The sequence below is a fragment of the Hyla sarda genome, chromosome 7 (assembly GCF_029499605.1).
Source record: "Hyla sarda isolate aHylSar1 chromosome 7, aHylSar1.hap1, whole genome shotgun sequence".
Taxonomy (NCBI): Eukaryota; Metazoa; Chordata; class Amphibia; order Anura; family Hylidae; genus Hyla; species Hyla sarda.
In genome coordinates, this window is record NC_079195.1 from 171,056,951 (window position 1) to 171,070,874 (window position 13,924).

At 41.0% G+C, this 13,924-nt stretch overlaps 1 protein-coding gene across 1 annotated transcript; it reads left to right on the top strand.

Annotated features, from left to right (window-relative positions):
- Positions 1-247: 247 nt before the first annotated feature.
- VDAC2 (voltage dependent anion channel 2) lies at positions 248-13,699 on the top strand. The gene is made up of 9 exons (XM_056531298.1): positions 248-325; positions 3,806-3,884; positions 4,721-4,770; positions 6,349-6,501; positions 6,827-6,879; positions 7,694-7,921; positions 9,286-9,436; positions 10,151-10,208; positions 13,098-13,699. The coding sequence occupies exons 2-9, from the start codon at positions 3,818-3,820 to the stop codon at positions 13,187-13,189; spliced, it is 852 nt and encodes a 283-aa protein (XP_056387273.1). The 5' UTR covers positions 248-325; positions 3,806-3,817; the 3' UTR covers positions 13,190-13,699.
- The last annotated feature ends 225 nt before the right edge of the window (positions 13,700-13,924 follow it).

The following is a 13,924-nucleotide window of genomic DNA, read 5'->3' on the forward strand; positions in this document are numbered from 1 at the left end:
CTCACAAGGCCCCACGTTTGGACAGAGCTACCCGAAGATATGCCGCCCGGATAAAACGCGCAGTTATGTCGTCTAGTGCGGATTTCGTGCTCCGTTATCATTCTGCCTGTGTGCGAGAACGGAAAAAACGCGAAACGTTAAACATGAAGAGGAGTATGTGGCGCCACGGGCGGTTTTGCGGCGCAGGCGCTTTCCTGGGCAGCTGTGGGAGGGGCGGGGCGTGACTTAGGGGGAGGAGCCGCACAGTGACAGGCTCTGTGTCTCCTTCACTTCGCCCTCCAGCCGCACGTTCCGGATAGGACAGGCCGCTCTGCGCTAAGTACAGGTAATGCGGGGCCGGCTGCTTGCTGTAGCCTCACCGCTCAGCCTGGGAGGTCACCGGGGGTCACTGACCGGAGGGGAGGGGAGGGCAGCGGTGTCCTGTGCCTGGAGTGTGGGAGCTAAGCGGGGGTGGAAAGCGAGAAGTGTGAGGAGCGGAGGCCCTTAGCCGGCCGGGGCTGTGTAGTATATACTCGTGTGTAGAACATATGGCCGCTCACATGTATTGTTAGCAGGTGGAGAAGACTGTGTAGCCGGCTTTTTGCACAGTGTGATCCTCCTTGTAGGTTTGTGTTTAGGGTCGTACATGTAGCAGGGCAGTATATATTTACATTGTGTGTGGATTATTTATCTAAATAATATAATTTTTTATTAAAATCTAACTCCTATTTTCTGAATAATGAGATGTAAGGGCTCCATGTGTGTCAAGCCTTCCCTTGGCTCGTGTTCATGCCCTGGACCCTGAGGCAATGCATGCCATGTGAGCTCAGAAGCTGCTGGGGTTAGTAGTTCCACAGCAGCATGGTGGATAAGTGGTTCCCCAGTGATGTCCTTAAAGAACAGTGTTTCCCAACCAGGGTTCCTCCAAGTGTTGCAAAACTACAACTCCCAGCATGCCCGGACAGCCAGAGGCTGTCCGGGCATGCTGGGAGTTGTAGTTTTGCAACACCCGGAGGCACCCTGGTTGGGAAACACTGTTCTAGTTGTCTTCAGATGCCTCTTTAATGGTGTCGGACACACTGCAGCTGCCTTTATACTTGTACTCTGAGGAGCCATGTTTCTTTATTCCTACTGAGGAAATGAGTTAATTTCCTGTAAGGATGTGCATGCTTCCAAGATGGCTGCCCCCACTCTGCCTGCATACCCTTGTAGCTGCAGCTATATATAGGAGCTGTCTGTGTGAGGGAGCGTTCCTGTGTGACCTTAGCAGTGTGGATGTTACTGCTGGAGCCTGGTGACCTTATAGTCTCCGGAGGTTAGATGTGCCCGTCAGCTGTCATCCCGTCACTACGTGGAGGTCACACGTGATTGTATACGTATAACCTTATCATGTGTAGGGACACTGCACGTTCTAGGCTTCCAGCTTTAATTGCTGGTGGAGTGGCTGATGCTCTTAGTAACTGGACCCCAGAATGGAAAGATTGGAGTAGTGGGTTATGGCAGGATCCTCTTGTCTTATAAATGACGGGCTGGCTCCTGCCTAGACTCCTCAGTGACATGATGGATGTGACCCCCCTGCTGCCTTTAGGTCAGAGCACTTTTGTGTCCTCCTCCTAGCGGGATGTTGGCTTCATTACGGGATGTTGCATCAGTGAGTGTTGCTTGGGGGGGGGGGGAGGGGGGTCAGGCCTCATTGTGACACTTCTCATTATGTTCATGCTGTGCCTGGATGTGCAGGAGATATTCCACAATTCCACAGCATGGCACAGGGCTACAGAGGAGCTATAATCTAGGACTAACCCCTAAATGTGTCTTCTCCCCAATTGCCAAGAATAAAGTCACGTGACCCGTGGGTATAGACATTTTGGAAAGCTTAGCCTTCACACCCCATACTACATGTTCTTTTTATAGCAGGCTCCTCCTCAGACAGGGTGTGTACCATGAGTGATCTGGAAAGAATGCAGGAAATAACCAGGAACCGGTCCTAAGGCAGCAGAGACTTTACGCACTCTGGAATGGCTTAGTAAGACATTGGTGACCGGAAGCCATACTGCATAAAGATGAATTATAATAGTCATGACCTCTAGTGCCTTTAAGGGGGGGGAGATTAGTGACAAGTGTGTACTAGTCCTTAGACGTCTTACCCATTGTGCAATTTTTACACCATTGTTTCCCCAATTAGTATTCCTCCAGGTCTAGCAAAACTACAACTCCCAGCATGCCCGACCGCCTTTGTCCGGGCACCCTGGGTAAGAAAACAATGTTGTAAAACATTATGTAGGCTGTGATACAGACCTTCTGCAATGGAGAGGGATGCTTTGCTTGATATGTGACCCTAGGTTGGATCACACTAGATAAACCTTTAGGATCATAACTAGAGGTAAACATGACTCCCATAGTAGAAAGTGAATCTGACAGCTCGGCCATCTTTTTTTAGTCTAAAAATAAATAAGATTTTTAGTTGCCGCAATAGCCTTGAGCAGTCATTTCTATGCTTGGGGTAAATGGGATATATATAATTTAGAACTACTTCACTTTCTTTCTTTTTCCTCCCTTAGAGTAAACCATTCCATGTCTAAGCAAATAGATTCCCTTTTGGTTTGACCTTCTGTAGTTTTGCCGACCTTTAGTCATAACCATGTCTCCTGTTGACCTGCTCTTTGGCTAGTACAATTCTCAGAGAAGCTATCCTGGAACTGCTGGTTTCAGGCGTTTAGAGAACCTGTCACCAAACTATTAATATATTGTAACTTATGTAATTATAGGACACTTTGCTATTTACTTGCTGTTAAAATTCTCAACCTTTGTTTTTAATGTGAATAAAAAAAATAGCAACTAGGTGGCTCTGTTCTGCGCAAGTCAAACAGTTTGGTCTCCTCCCGGCCTGGCAGGAGACCAAACTCAGGAACCCCTCAGGGAACGTAACAAGGTGTACAGTGAGCCTCAACACCCCACAGGTGTTTGACGACTTTTCGTTAGTCGGATGTGTAAATAAAATTTTTTTTTCACTAAAATGCATTGTTTTTTCCAAAATGTACTATTTTTACATAAAGTTATAGGAAAAAATGCCCCCCAAAATTTAACCCCATTTGTGGATGTAAAGTGCTCTGCCGGTGCACTACAATGCTCAGAAGAGGAGAGCTTTTGGAAAGACACGTGGGGGGTGTAAATGCTCACTGTACCCCTTGTTATATTCTGTGAGGCGTGTAGTTCCCAAAATGGGGGGTCACATGTGGGGCCACTATTCTGGCATCATAGGGGCTGTGTAAACACACATGGCCTTCAATTCTAGACACATTCTCTCTCCAAAAGCCCAATGGCGCTCCTTCTCTTCTGAGCCCTGTAGTGCGTCAGCAGAGCACTTTACGTCCACACGTGGGGTATTTATATACTCAGAAGAGAATGAGTTACAAATTATGGGGGGCTTTTTTCCTATTACCCCTTGTGAAAATGAACACCAGCATTTTAGTGAAAAAATATTTTCACGTCCAACTTTAACGAAAATTCTTCACACCTGCGGGTTATTAAGGCTCACTGTACCCCTTGTTATGTTCCACGAGGGGTGTAGTTTTAAAAATGGCGTCACGTGGGTGTGTTTTTTTTTTTTTGTGTGTGTGCACTCCCTGGGCCCTTAAGTATCAGGGTGTACCTGTGTACCCTAGGCCCCTAAGTGGTTAAATGTGGCATTGGGATAGGTCTCTATTTCATCTAAATGTCAATATGTCACTACAAGGGAGTATATGTTGTCCGGCCTAGTCAATGTGACTTGAGCAATGAAATTTTTTAAGATGTATATGTTCCTAATTTAGTTTTTTTCCTTTTTAAGGTTAAAAAAAAAATGGCTGTCCCACCATCTTATGCTGACCTTGGCAAATCTTCTAGAGACATCTTCAGCAAAGGATACGGTAAGACTACAGCAGACATCGGTGAAAAGCATAACTATGTAGCAGAACAGTCCCGTCATTAGTTGAGAGGGTGTACCTGCTGTATTGGTATTTTGATTCCACTTTTAACTAATTGGGGAGATTTATCATTGCATTTGGACCCTATTTATTTATTTTTATTTTTTCACATAGGCATAAAAAAGTTGCACGCCAAAGCCAAATCTGACCTGGCTTACATAAATGCTTTTGGAGAGCACTTTTAAAACTGTCATACAAAGTCACATCTGAGACTTTTTGTGCAGAAAAGACAGAGGAAAGGAGGAAACATACAAAATAGTGTTCTGAAGTGACTTATTGTTTTTATTTTTTTTTTAGTGTGCTGAATTTATCAACCCCCTGTGATAGTATGATAAATATGTCGCACATAAGCAAAACTAAACTATTACATTTCTTCAGAACTCCCTTTCCAAAGCCAACAATGATTAATGTCCCCTTTTGTGTTGAAATGTGTCCCCTTTATCTGACATTGTCAAAACCCAACACACAATTAAACCCTTAATGTATGATATAACGGGTACGTTTGACTGAATATTAAAACTGCAAACCTAAATCTGTTCTCTTAAACCTCTGTGGTGGCAGAAAGTTCTTGCACCAGTGCCCAATACAAAATGTGTAACAGGGTCCTCACCTACCATCTGACCTTTGCATCCCCTACCAAGAGCTGAGAAACTAAAGTTCAATAAATGTTACAAAGAGAGTTGGACTTGTGTGTATGTGTGAGAAACTTTTTTTTGTTTTTGTTTTGTTTAATCTTTTAAATGCCCTTTTATATATCTTCCTACTCTGCTTTTGTTCAGGGTTTGGACTGGTAAAACTTGACGTAAAGACAAAGTCTACAAGCGGAGTGGTAAGTTGTCTGTTTTCCTTATTTTTTATTTTTTTTTTTCTGTGACTTTTTACCTTCCTGTGGCCCATAGTTATCTGTCTAGTATCTACACTACACTTGAGACCTATTTAGATAACAATATATAATTATATAAAGTATAGTGGTGTTGGTAAGAAAGGACACTATTACATGCAAATGTTCATCTTTTGTTAGAAATGCTTTATTTTGCATTTAGGCACTACTGTAATTTAAACTAACTTTTGACATCTCACAGACATTTCAAAAGTTTTAAGATTGGTTGGGGTTCCTGTGCTGAGACCCCCTCCAGTCATTAGTTATAGCTGGGGGAATTGTGTGGCAGTGCTTCATTCTCTAACTAGGCACTTGGTGAAGCAGTCAGGTGCCAAAGACTATTATGGATTGTCCTGTAATCAGACAGCCTGAGGCACACTTTACACTACCGCATATTTCACATGGCTCGGGGATGTGGAAATCCTATCGCCCTATGCCCATAACATGCAGTTCCAGGCAACGGACAGGTGTATTTCTCTGACATTTAGCCTTGCTTTGGGCAAGTAGAGCTGGACAGACTAATAGCCGACATGTGGCATACTTTTAACCCTTTAACCCCTGTCAAAGCTGAAAGCAGCATCTAAAGGTACCTTTTAGCATCCCTGGTAGTCCAGTGGGGTCAACCACTGTGGAGGTAGCCGGAGTAGGGATCGACCGATTATGGTTTGGCCAATATTATCGGCCGATATTCACGATTTCGGACGTTATCGGCAATTACCTTGCCGATAATGCCCCGCACCGCCCCCACCCCCACAGACAGCTGCTGCCCCATTGCCTCCCCCATCCACGGTTTTATAATTACCTGTTCCCGGCTACTATTTTACTGTATCCATATTTTGGATGTAGTGATCCTTATGACACACAAGGGCCACAGTGTCATCTGTTAATGAATATATGTTGACCTTTTTTCTATACAATAAATAGTACATTTGTTAAATATCAGTGACCCTGAGCCCCATATTCTGTATTGAATACAGATTTACTAAAACAGTCATGTTAGAAGAGGCAATAGGTCCTCCTTAGTGCTAGGTCATAGCTAACCTAACATTCACTCAGCTTATAGCTGTAATTATCACGTTACTATTACAACCAACTGTGATTGGGGACGACTAAGGGTAGGTCAATTGTATTGTCTTCCTATGCCTAGTAAGTTATGAAGCCCCACCTTAAATCTATTGGAGATTTGCATTATTATCAATTTGTGGGTAGGTGTCTATCTTATAGCTGGAATAGAACTCCTTTCATACAGTGTCAGTGTGTTTTCCAATTATAGCCCCCAGATCAGTGGTACATTCAGTGATTGCCCTCACAAGCTCAATTCTATGACAGCTAAGGATCACAGAAAGTAGTGATCTTGAAGCTAAGCAATATTCTTGTCAGAATTGATCTTGAGTTCTGTATACAGCATCCCCGTACCATTAAATCTCTAACTGTAAACCCCTGGTTTGGTTTACAGCATCATAGCAAATAGTCATTGTTGTTTTCATTTATATTGTCTTATTGTTGGTTTTATTTTATTACTTTTAGGAATTTACAACATCTGGGTTATCAAACACAGATTCTGGGAAAGTGAATGGCAGCTTAGAGACCAAATACAAATGGGGAGAGTATGGACTGACTTTTACAGAGAAATGGAACACCGATAATACTTTGGGGACAGAAATTACCATTGAAGACCAGGTGAGTAGCCATATGCATGTAGTTCAGTCCAAATTGTTTACCTTCCTATGTGTTCACTTATGGGAAAATAAAGCTTTATTGAATGTAAAGCCTCACAATATCTTAATTCTCGGACTACAGGCTGGAAAAGAAAAGACACTAAGAATGTTAAATTGTCACCAGAGCCCCAGTCTTAAAAAGCAGAATTTGACATCACAATGTCAATCTTTGGAGTAATAGGAGTAAACTTTGAATATATAGGAGTAATTGTGTGTTTATGTATGTAACTGTTTGTCACACTTTTTTCAGTCCTTGATCACTTTTAATTTTTTTATTTTTACAATAGATTGCTAAAGGCCTTAAGCTGACATTTGACACAACATTTTCACCAAACACAGGGTAAGTAGATTTTTTTTTTTTTCATCAGCATAGATCATACTTTCTAAAGGTTTATTGCCTTAGAAAGTGAAAGAATGTTTTGTGTATTGCTGCTTTCTCAGCAGAAATCATTTGTATAAATAAAGGTAAGCATCTAGTCCAGATTATGGTCAAATAAAATGAGCCTTTCTCTAGTATTATTAGAATATTTATCACAGGGGAACTGACTGGTCGCCTTTAAACTTATTTTACATGAGCAAACTGAATGAAAGCTCTATTACTAACACCCACTATTCCTCTTGCACCTTCTGTGCACATATTTTGAATAAACTGTCATAATTTTCAGGACTTTTTTTTTTTTTTTCTTTTGCGCTTACAGCATTCACATCTGCAAATTGTATTCATCCCAACCATCCATCATGTATGTATGTTACAGCATAGCTTAAAAATGGCTGGAGATATTTCAAAGAAACTTGATACACATTACCTAACTTGTCAGCTAAAATAGGAGTTAAATCAACCCTAACCCCAACCCCTTTATGTGGGACTTCCGGTACATCTTCTGATCACATTACTACTGGGCTGCAGAGATTGCCCAGGAGTTCTTAACATCCTGCCAACTATCTAGCTGTCAGGTACAGAAGATAGTTATTGGTGCACGGACTGGATATGAGAACAGTGTCATTGCTGTTTTTCGTCTCCCACAAGGTTTATGTAGAAATAATGGGCAACACTGGGTACTCTGCTAGGTCCTAATAGATGAAATGTCACAAACATGTTGGTGTGTTGGAAGAATTTTTTGTTTACATACATTTTCTATACCTTTTTCAATCAGTAAGAAGAGTGGCAAGGTTAAAGCTGCCTACAAGCGCGAATATGTGAACCTTGGCTGTGATGTGGACTTCGATTTTGCTGGTCCTGCCATCCATGGGTCAGCTGTCGTGGGTTATGAAGGCTGGCTTGCCGGTTATCAGATGACCTTTGATAGTGCCAAATCAAAGTTGACCAAGAATAACTTTGCAGTCGGTTACAAGACAGGAGACTTCCAGCTCCATACCAATGTGTGAGTATGTTGCAATAACTGTACTCTTATCTAGACAATTTTTCATCATTGATGAACTACTGCCTTATATGTTTTGGTAGAGCTGCACTTAGACCACTAATGAAATGCCTCCCAGTGGTCACTGAGTCACAGTTAAGATCAACTTTTACTCTAGTGATCATAGGTTGGTAGGCTTTTTCTCTGCCTGTTGGATTAATGTTATGTAGGAAAATATTTAACGCCTTTTGTGTTTGTTAATGTTATATTGAAGTCAGTAAACAATGGGGAAAATTTAGCATTCTGTGTAAATGAAGTTCTTTTTACCCCCTTATGCCCGAACTTATGTCAAAGTGTACTTTCCCCACTCTTATTTAAGAGGCAAATGTTCTTCTGGCGTGAGATTGTGAAACAGCTTTGAAACAGTCACTGTTGATAAATTCCTGACCACTGCAAAAAAGCAAAATTTTTGTTTTTAATTTGTGTAAATTGTCCAAAAATTTAGATTTTTTTTTCCCCCCATTTTTATCCTTACTATAGATTGGCGAAGTTACAGTGATTTGATGCATCATGAGTAGAGATGAGCGAATTTACAGTAAATTCGATTCGTCACAAACTTCTCGGCTCGGCAGTTGATGACTTATCCTGCGTAAATTAGTTCAGCTTTCAGGTGCTTCGGTGGGCTGGAAAAGGTGGATAGTCCTAGGAAAGAGTCTCCTAGGACTCTATCCACCTTTTCCAGCCCACGGGAGCACCTGAAAGCTGAACTAATTTATGCAGGATAAGTCATCAACTGCCGAGCCGAGAAGTTCGTGACGAATCAAATTTACTGTAAATTCACTCATCTCTAATCATGAGCCTTGCGGCTCGGCAGTTGCTGACTTTAGCCTGCATAAATTAGTTCAGCTTTCAGGTGCTCCTGTGGGCTGGAGACTCTCTCCTAGGACTGTATCCACCTTTTCCAGCCCACCGGAGCACCTGAAAGCTGAACTAATTTATGCAGGATAAGTCATCAACTGCCGAGCTGAGAAGTTTGTGACAAATCGAATCACTGTAACTTCGCTCATCTCTAATCCTTGCCCTAAAATTGTAACTTTACTACAAAAAGAAATGTAAAACCAATGATAATTCCCCCCACTGAGCTCATGCACCACTACTGAAAACTAGATGTGAGAATTGTTCTGGCTGGTGGAGCTCCAGTACTAAGTTTTAGTAAACACTTCCTATTTTTGCTAAGAACACACAATTTTTTTCTTTTTTTTTTTCTTTTCTATTTAAGCAAACGCTTGAAGATATGTTTAGCCCTCTGTTTGGTATGTGTGTGCTGCTGAATGTGATCTAACAACATAGATAACATACTGACTTGTGTACTGTCGTTCTGTCTTCAGCAATGATGGAGCTGAATTTGCTGGCTCTATCTATCAGAAGGTCAGTGATAAATTGGAGACAGGAGTTAACCTTGCTTGGACATCTGGAAACAACAGTACCCGCTTTGGCATTGGTGCTAAGTACCAGTTGGACTCTAATGCATCTATCTCTGTGAGTATAGAATTATCTGTGCCTTTTTTTTAATGTGACCAATAGTGTTGCAGCTGCTTGCACGTGTTCACCATATGTGAACGCCAATAACACTGAATCTCTAGGAATCTCCTGGCGCTCTTCCCAGAATTTCCAGTGACCGTGTTGTAATATAATAACATGGAAGAACATTAAGAGGACACCCTTGTTTTCCTGAAGTACACATGATTGGTGCTCTAAAGTCTGGACTGCATTCACACTACAAAATTACTATTCTGGCCCTGATTTATCAAACTGTGTGGGAGAAAAAGTGGAGTGATTTTTCCCAACGCCACCAATCACAGCTCAGCTTTCATTTTACCAGAGCTCGTTAGCTGAGCTGTGATTGGTTACTGTGGAAAAATCTCTCCACCTTTTCTCTCACACAGTTTGATAAATCTGGGCCTCTGTGTGTAATCTATGTAGTTTTTTTGCCAAAATGGTATAACATACATCTACATAGACTGATCTAACATGGATGTTTGAATGCATCACTTTTAATTGTTTGTTCAGCTACTATGTAACATCTCTCTAAGATGCTGTGAAATAACACTAGTTTCACAGTTCGATAATCTACCTGTTTTGTTTTTTAAATTCTTTAGTATCTGTGTATGTGTATGTGTGTATGTGTATGTACTTAAGTATGCAAAGAAAGTTTAATTATCCTAGTGTTTAAAAATGATTTGTTTCTATTAGGCAAAGGTGAACAATTCCAGCCTTGTTGGAGTAGGCTACACCCAGACTCTCAGGCCAGGTAAGTGTTGAACCTATTTTTACACTGCAGAATTTGCCTGAGATCCCTTTCTCTATGAATATGCTTGTATTAATGTTTGGTGATTCTAATGCAGAACTATGTGATTACCTGTCAAAGGGTACATTCACACTGCTGTTTGTCTCCGGCATTGTGAACCCCGTTATTTTCAGATTGCGAATGCAGGAGAAAAAAACAGTGCATAGTCTTTTTCTCCTGCTATTCTCTCTGAAAATAACGGCGCTCGATGGACCCAATTGACTATAATGGGGTCCATCGGGACTCGTTATTGCCCATTATGACCCGCAATATGACTGCCTTGAAACTGCAAAAAAAATTGCCGGGGCATAACGGCATTGTGAAAGGGGCCTTATTCTCTACACTTATCCATGGCATGACAGGTACTGCACCTCAGCTATGTTGCAGCAAATGGGCTGAGCTACAGTACTACACACACTCTTTAGACAGTTATGCTGTTTTTGGAATAATGTACCAAGCTGTCTTATAGTAATACTTTGTTACCCATAGCAACCAGCTTTGTTTACCCAAGTAATGAGAAATAAAAGCTGAGACTTAATTGGTTGCTATGGGAAACAATATTTTTTAACAATGCGAATGTAATCTCCTTTTCTGTGTTTTCGGTTGAAATAGTAACCATGATTTGAAAGTTAACTGGTTAACGACAAAGGACGTGTATACACGTCCTTGTGCTGTTAACCGGGTATGGCACGGGCTCCCAACTTGAGCTCGTGTCATACCGGCCGGCCCCCAGCTGATTATTGTAGCTGAGGGACGGCGTTAATAGCAGATATGCAGCAATTGCCATAGCCGGCTATTAACCCTTTAGATCGCCGCTGTCAGTTTAAAAATGTGTTGTGTTTTTTTTTTTTTTTTTAAACACACATTAACCCCTTCCTTATTAAAAGTTTAGATCACTCACCTTTTTCCCAAATTCCATATAAAAAATATATACAGATTAAACTTGTGGTATTGCTGCGTGCGTAAATGTCCAAACTATGAAAACATATGGTTAATTAAACCGCACGGTCAATGGTGTACATGTAAAAAAAAAAAAATCTAAAGTCCAAAATTGTGTATTTTTGGTCACTTTGTATACCCTAAAAGAATGTATGATAAGTGATAAAGTCAGATCAAAACAATCATGGTACCGATAAAAACTTCAGATCATACCACGCCATATACAGAAAAACAAGTTATAGGAGTCAGGAGAGGACAATTTTAAACATACATTAAATGTTGGTGCGTGTAGTTAGAATTTTTTTTTTAATTTTTTTTTTTTAAAGTAAAATAAAGACCTATATTAAATGGGTATCATTGTAACTGTATGGACCTACAGAACAAATATGTTCTCAATGGGGTTTTCATCAATAGTTTTATATATATATAATCTATCAGCATGTACCTTGTGTTTCTTGTGTATAGCCTTATGACCTAGTTTATTAGCAAACAGGTATAGTTGTTCTTACTAACAATGTTTTCTTTTGCATAAAACACTAGTTGTGCATTTTGCAAAACACTGATGTATGCATACTTCACTTATCTTTACTCATATTTGTGGTCATTGCCTAATGCCTGAGTTGTCAAATAAATGGACAAACTCCATAATGTATTCTTTTGTACCTTTGCTAATGAAAGGGAAGCTTGGGGTCTCACTGGCAGACATTATGCTCAAAATTCATTGGCCGATGCTTTACACAATAAAAACTGGAGTGAACTTTTAGAGTTTGAGGCTTTACTACTCGGTTACAGGGGTTATCCAGCTTTATAAGTGTCTGATTGCATGGGGTCTGACGTCTGCCTCACCCTGCGACCTCCAGAATGTTCCCAGACTCTGCCAACAGAAAGCTCCGACCACCCCCTTCCGATATGTACAGGACACTTAGCCAATCAACGACCGCAGTGTTGTCCTGCCTCAGTTGGTGATTGGCTGTTTGGCCCATCATTGCCAAGATAAGTGTGTCTCAGAAGGTGGGGGGCCAAAACATTGAATAGGGAGAGTCGGGCACCCTTCTGTAGTTCGCAGAGTAAACACAGCTTTTGTCTTGATTGAGGTGTATACATGGTACTGCTATAAGCAATTCCTTAACCCCTTAAGGAATCGGCCCATTTGGGCCTTAAGTACTCAGGCAATTTTACTTTTACGTTTTAGTTTTTTCCTCCTTGCCTTCTAAAAATCATAACTTATATTTTCATCCACAGACTAGTATGAGGGCTTGTTTTTTGCGCGAACAGCGGTCCTTTAGTGACCTCACTATGACATACTATTTGTGTGGGCAAATTGATAAGAAAACCGCAATTTTGCAAGTTTTGGAAGGTTTCATTTTAATGCTGTACACTTTATGGTAAAATAGACATGTTTTCTTTATTCTGTAGGTCAATACTCTTAAAATGATACCCATGATCACATACTTTTCTATTATACCGCTTAAAAAAATTGCGAACTTTTTAACCAAATTAATGCGTTTAAAATCCCTCTATTTTGCTGACCTATAACCTTTTTATTTTTTCATATAAGCGGCGGTATAAGGGCAGGATAGGGGATAAATGTCTGATTGCAGGGGGTCCAACCACTGGGACCCCCGACAGCTCACGTATGGGGCCCCGACTCTGCAATGCTAGAACGTGCTTCGTACCCATCAGGTCAGCTGGTACAAACACGCCCCCTCCATTCATCTCTATGGGAGAGGCAGAGACACAGCGTTTCTGTACTGGACTTTTTCTTTAACTTCGCATGTCAGCTGTAAATCTCACACAGCCTTCTAATATGTTGTTTTTCCAAGACATCATTTTAGTAACTTTGGTGACTGCATGTTAATTTTTTCCCTCTGACTTTAATTTTGCTTAAATTTGCTCTTTTGCTTCTTTCCTTAGGGGTGAAACTGACTCTATCTGCATTGGTAGACGGAAAGAACATAAATGCTGGTGGCCACAAACTTGGCTTAGGTCTGGAATTAGAAGCTTAAGCTTTTCTCCCTTCTGTTTGCAACCACCAAGGGATATCCAGGAAACTTGGCCTTACCTACATTATATTGTTTTCAAAGTCATAAACCAGCAAAGCTTCTATTTTGCCTCCCTCTGTTCTCCCCTATCCACTTCATAGGACAGGAGCTGTATTGAGGTAGAATTTCCATGCTCTCTGGATGAGCTCAGCTAAATTTAAGAGTAGATTCCCTCATGGGATTCTACAGAGAAGCACTCCCTTAAATGTCATTTATGTGTATTTAACTATTAGGAAGTGCTTCCCACCATGGTTCACATAGACCTCTGAAGAGAGGAAACACCAAATGTACATGTGTATGCATGTTTGTTTTTATGTTCCTTTTTAACATTTGATAACGCTAAATCCGACACAAACATCGGAGCTGTAGATCTAATCCAGAGGGACAGCAGTTTTGAGTAAATCACCTTTATTTTGTGAGGGTTTTTGATATCCCAAACAGGAAAAAAAATAAAAACTTAACTTACATGTGCAACTTGTGCCAGTGCCTTACTTTATAGTTTTAAATGTGTGCAAAATATATAACTTTTAAAGAGGTTTTCCAGGACTACTTACATTAATGGCCTGTGCTCAGGATAGGATTGATTGGCCATCTATTTCTGATCGTTGGGGTGCTGACACCCAGCATCCATGCATTGAGCTGTTTTGACAGAGTACAACAGACCACAGAAGCACTGCTTAAATGGTTCTGGAAATTGTG

Coding starts and splice junctions, on each gene's coding strand:
- VDAC2 (XM_056531298.1), top strand. CDS start 3,818: ATGGCTGTCCCACCATCTTATGCTGACCTTGGCAAATCTTCTAGAGAC. Junction 3,885..4,720: donor CATCTTCAGCAAAGGATACG/GTAAGACTACAG, acceptor GCTTTTGTTCAG/GGTTTGGACTGGTAAAACTT. Junction 4,771..6,348: donor CAAAGTCTACAAGCGGAGTG/GTAAGTTGTCTG, acceptor TATTACTTTTAG/GAATTTACAACATCTGGGTT.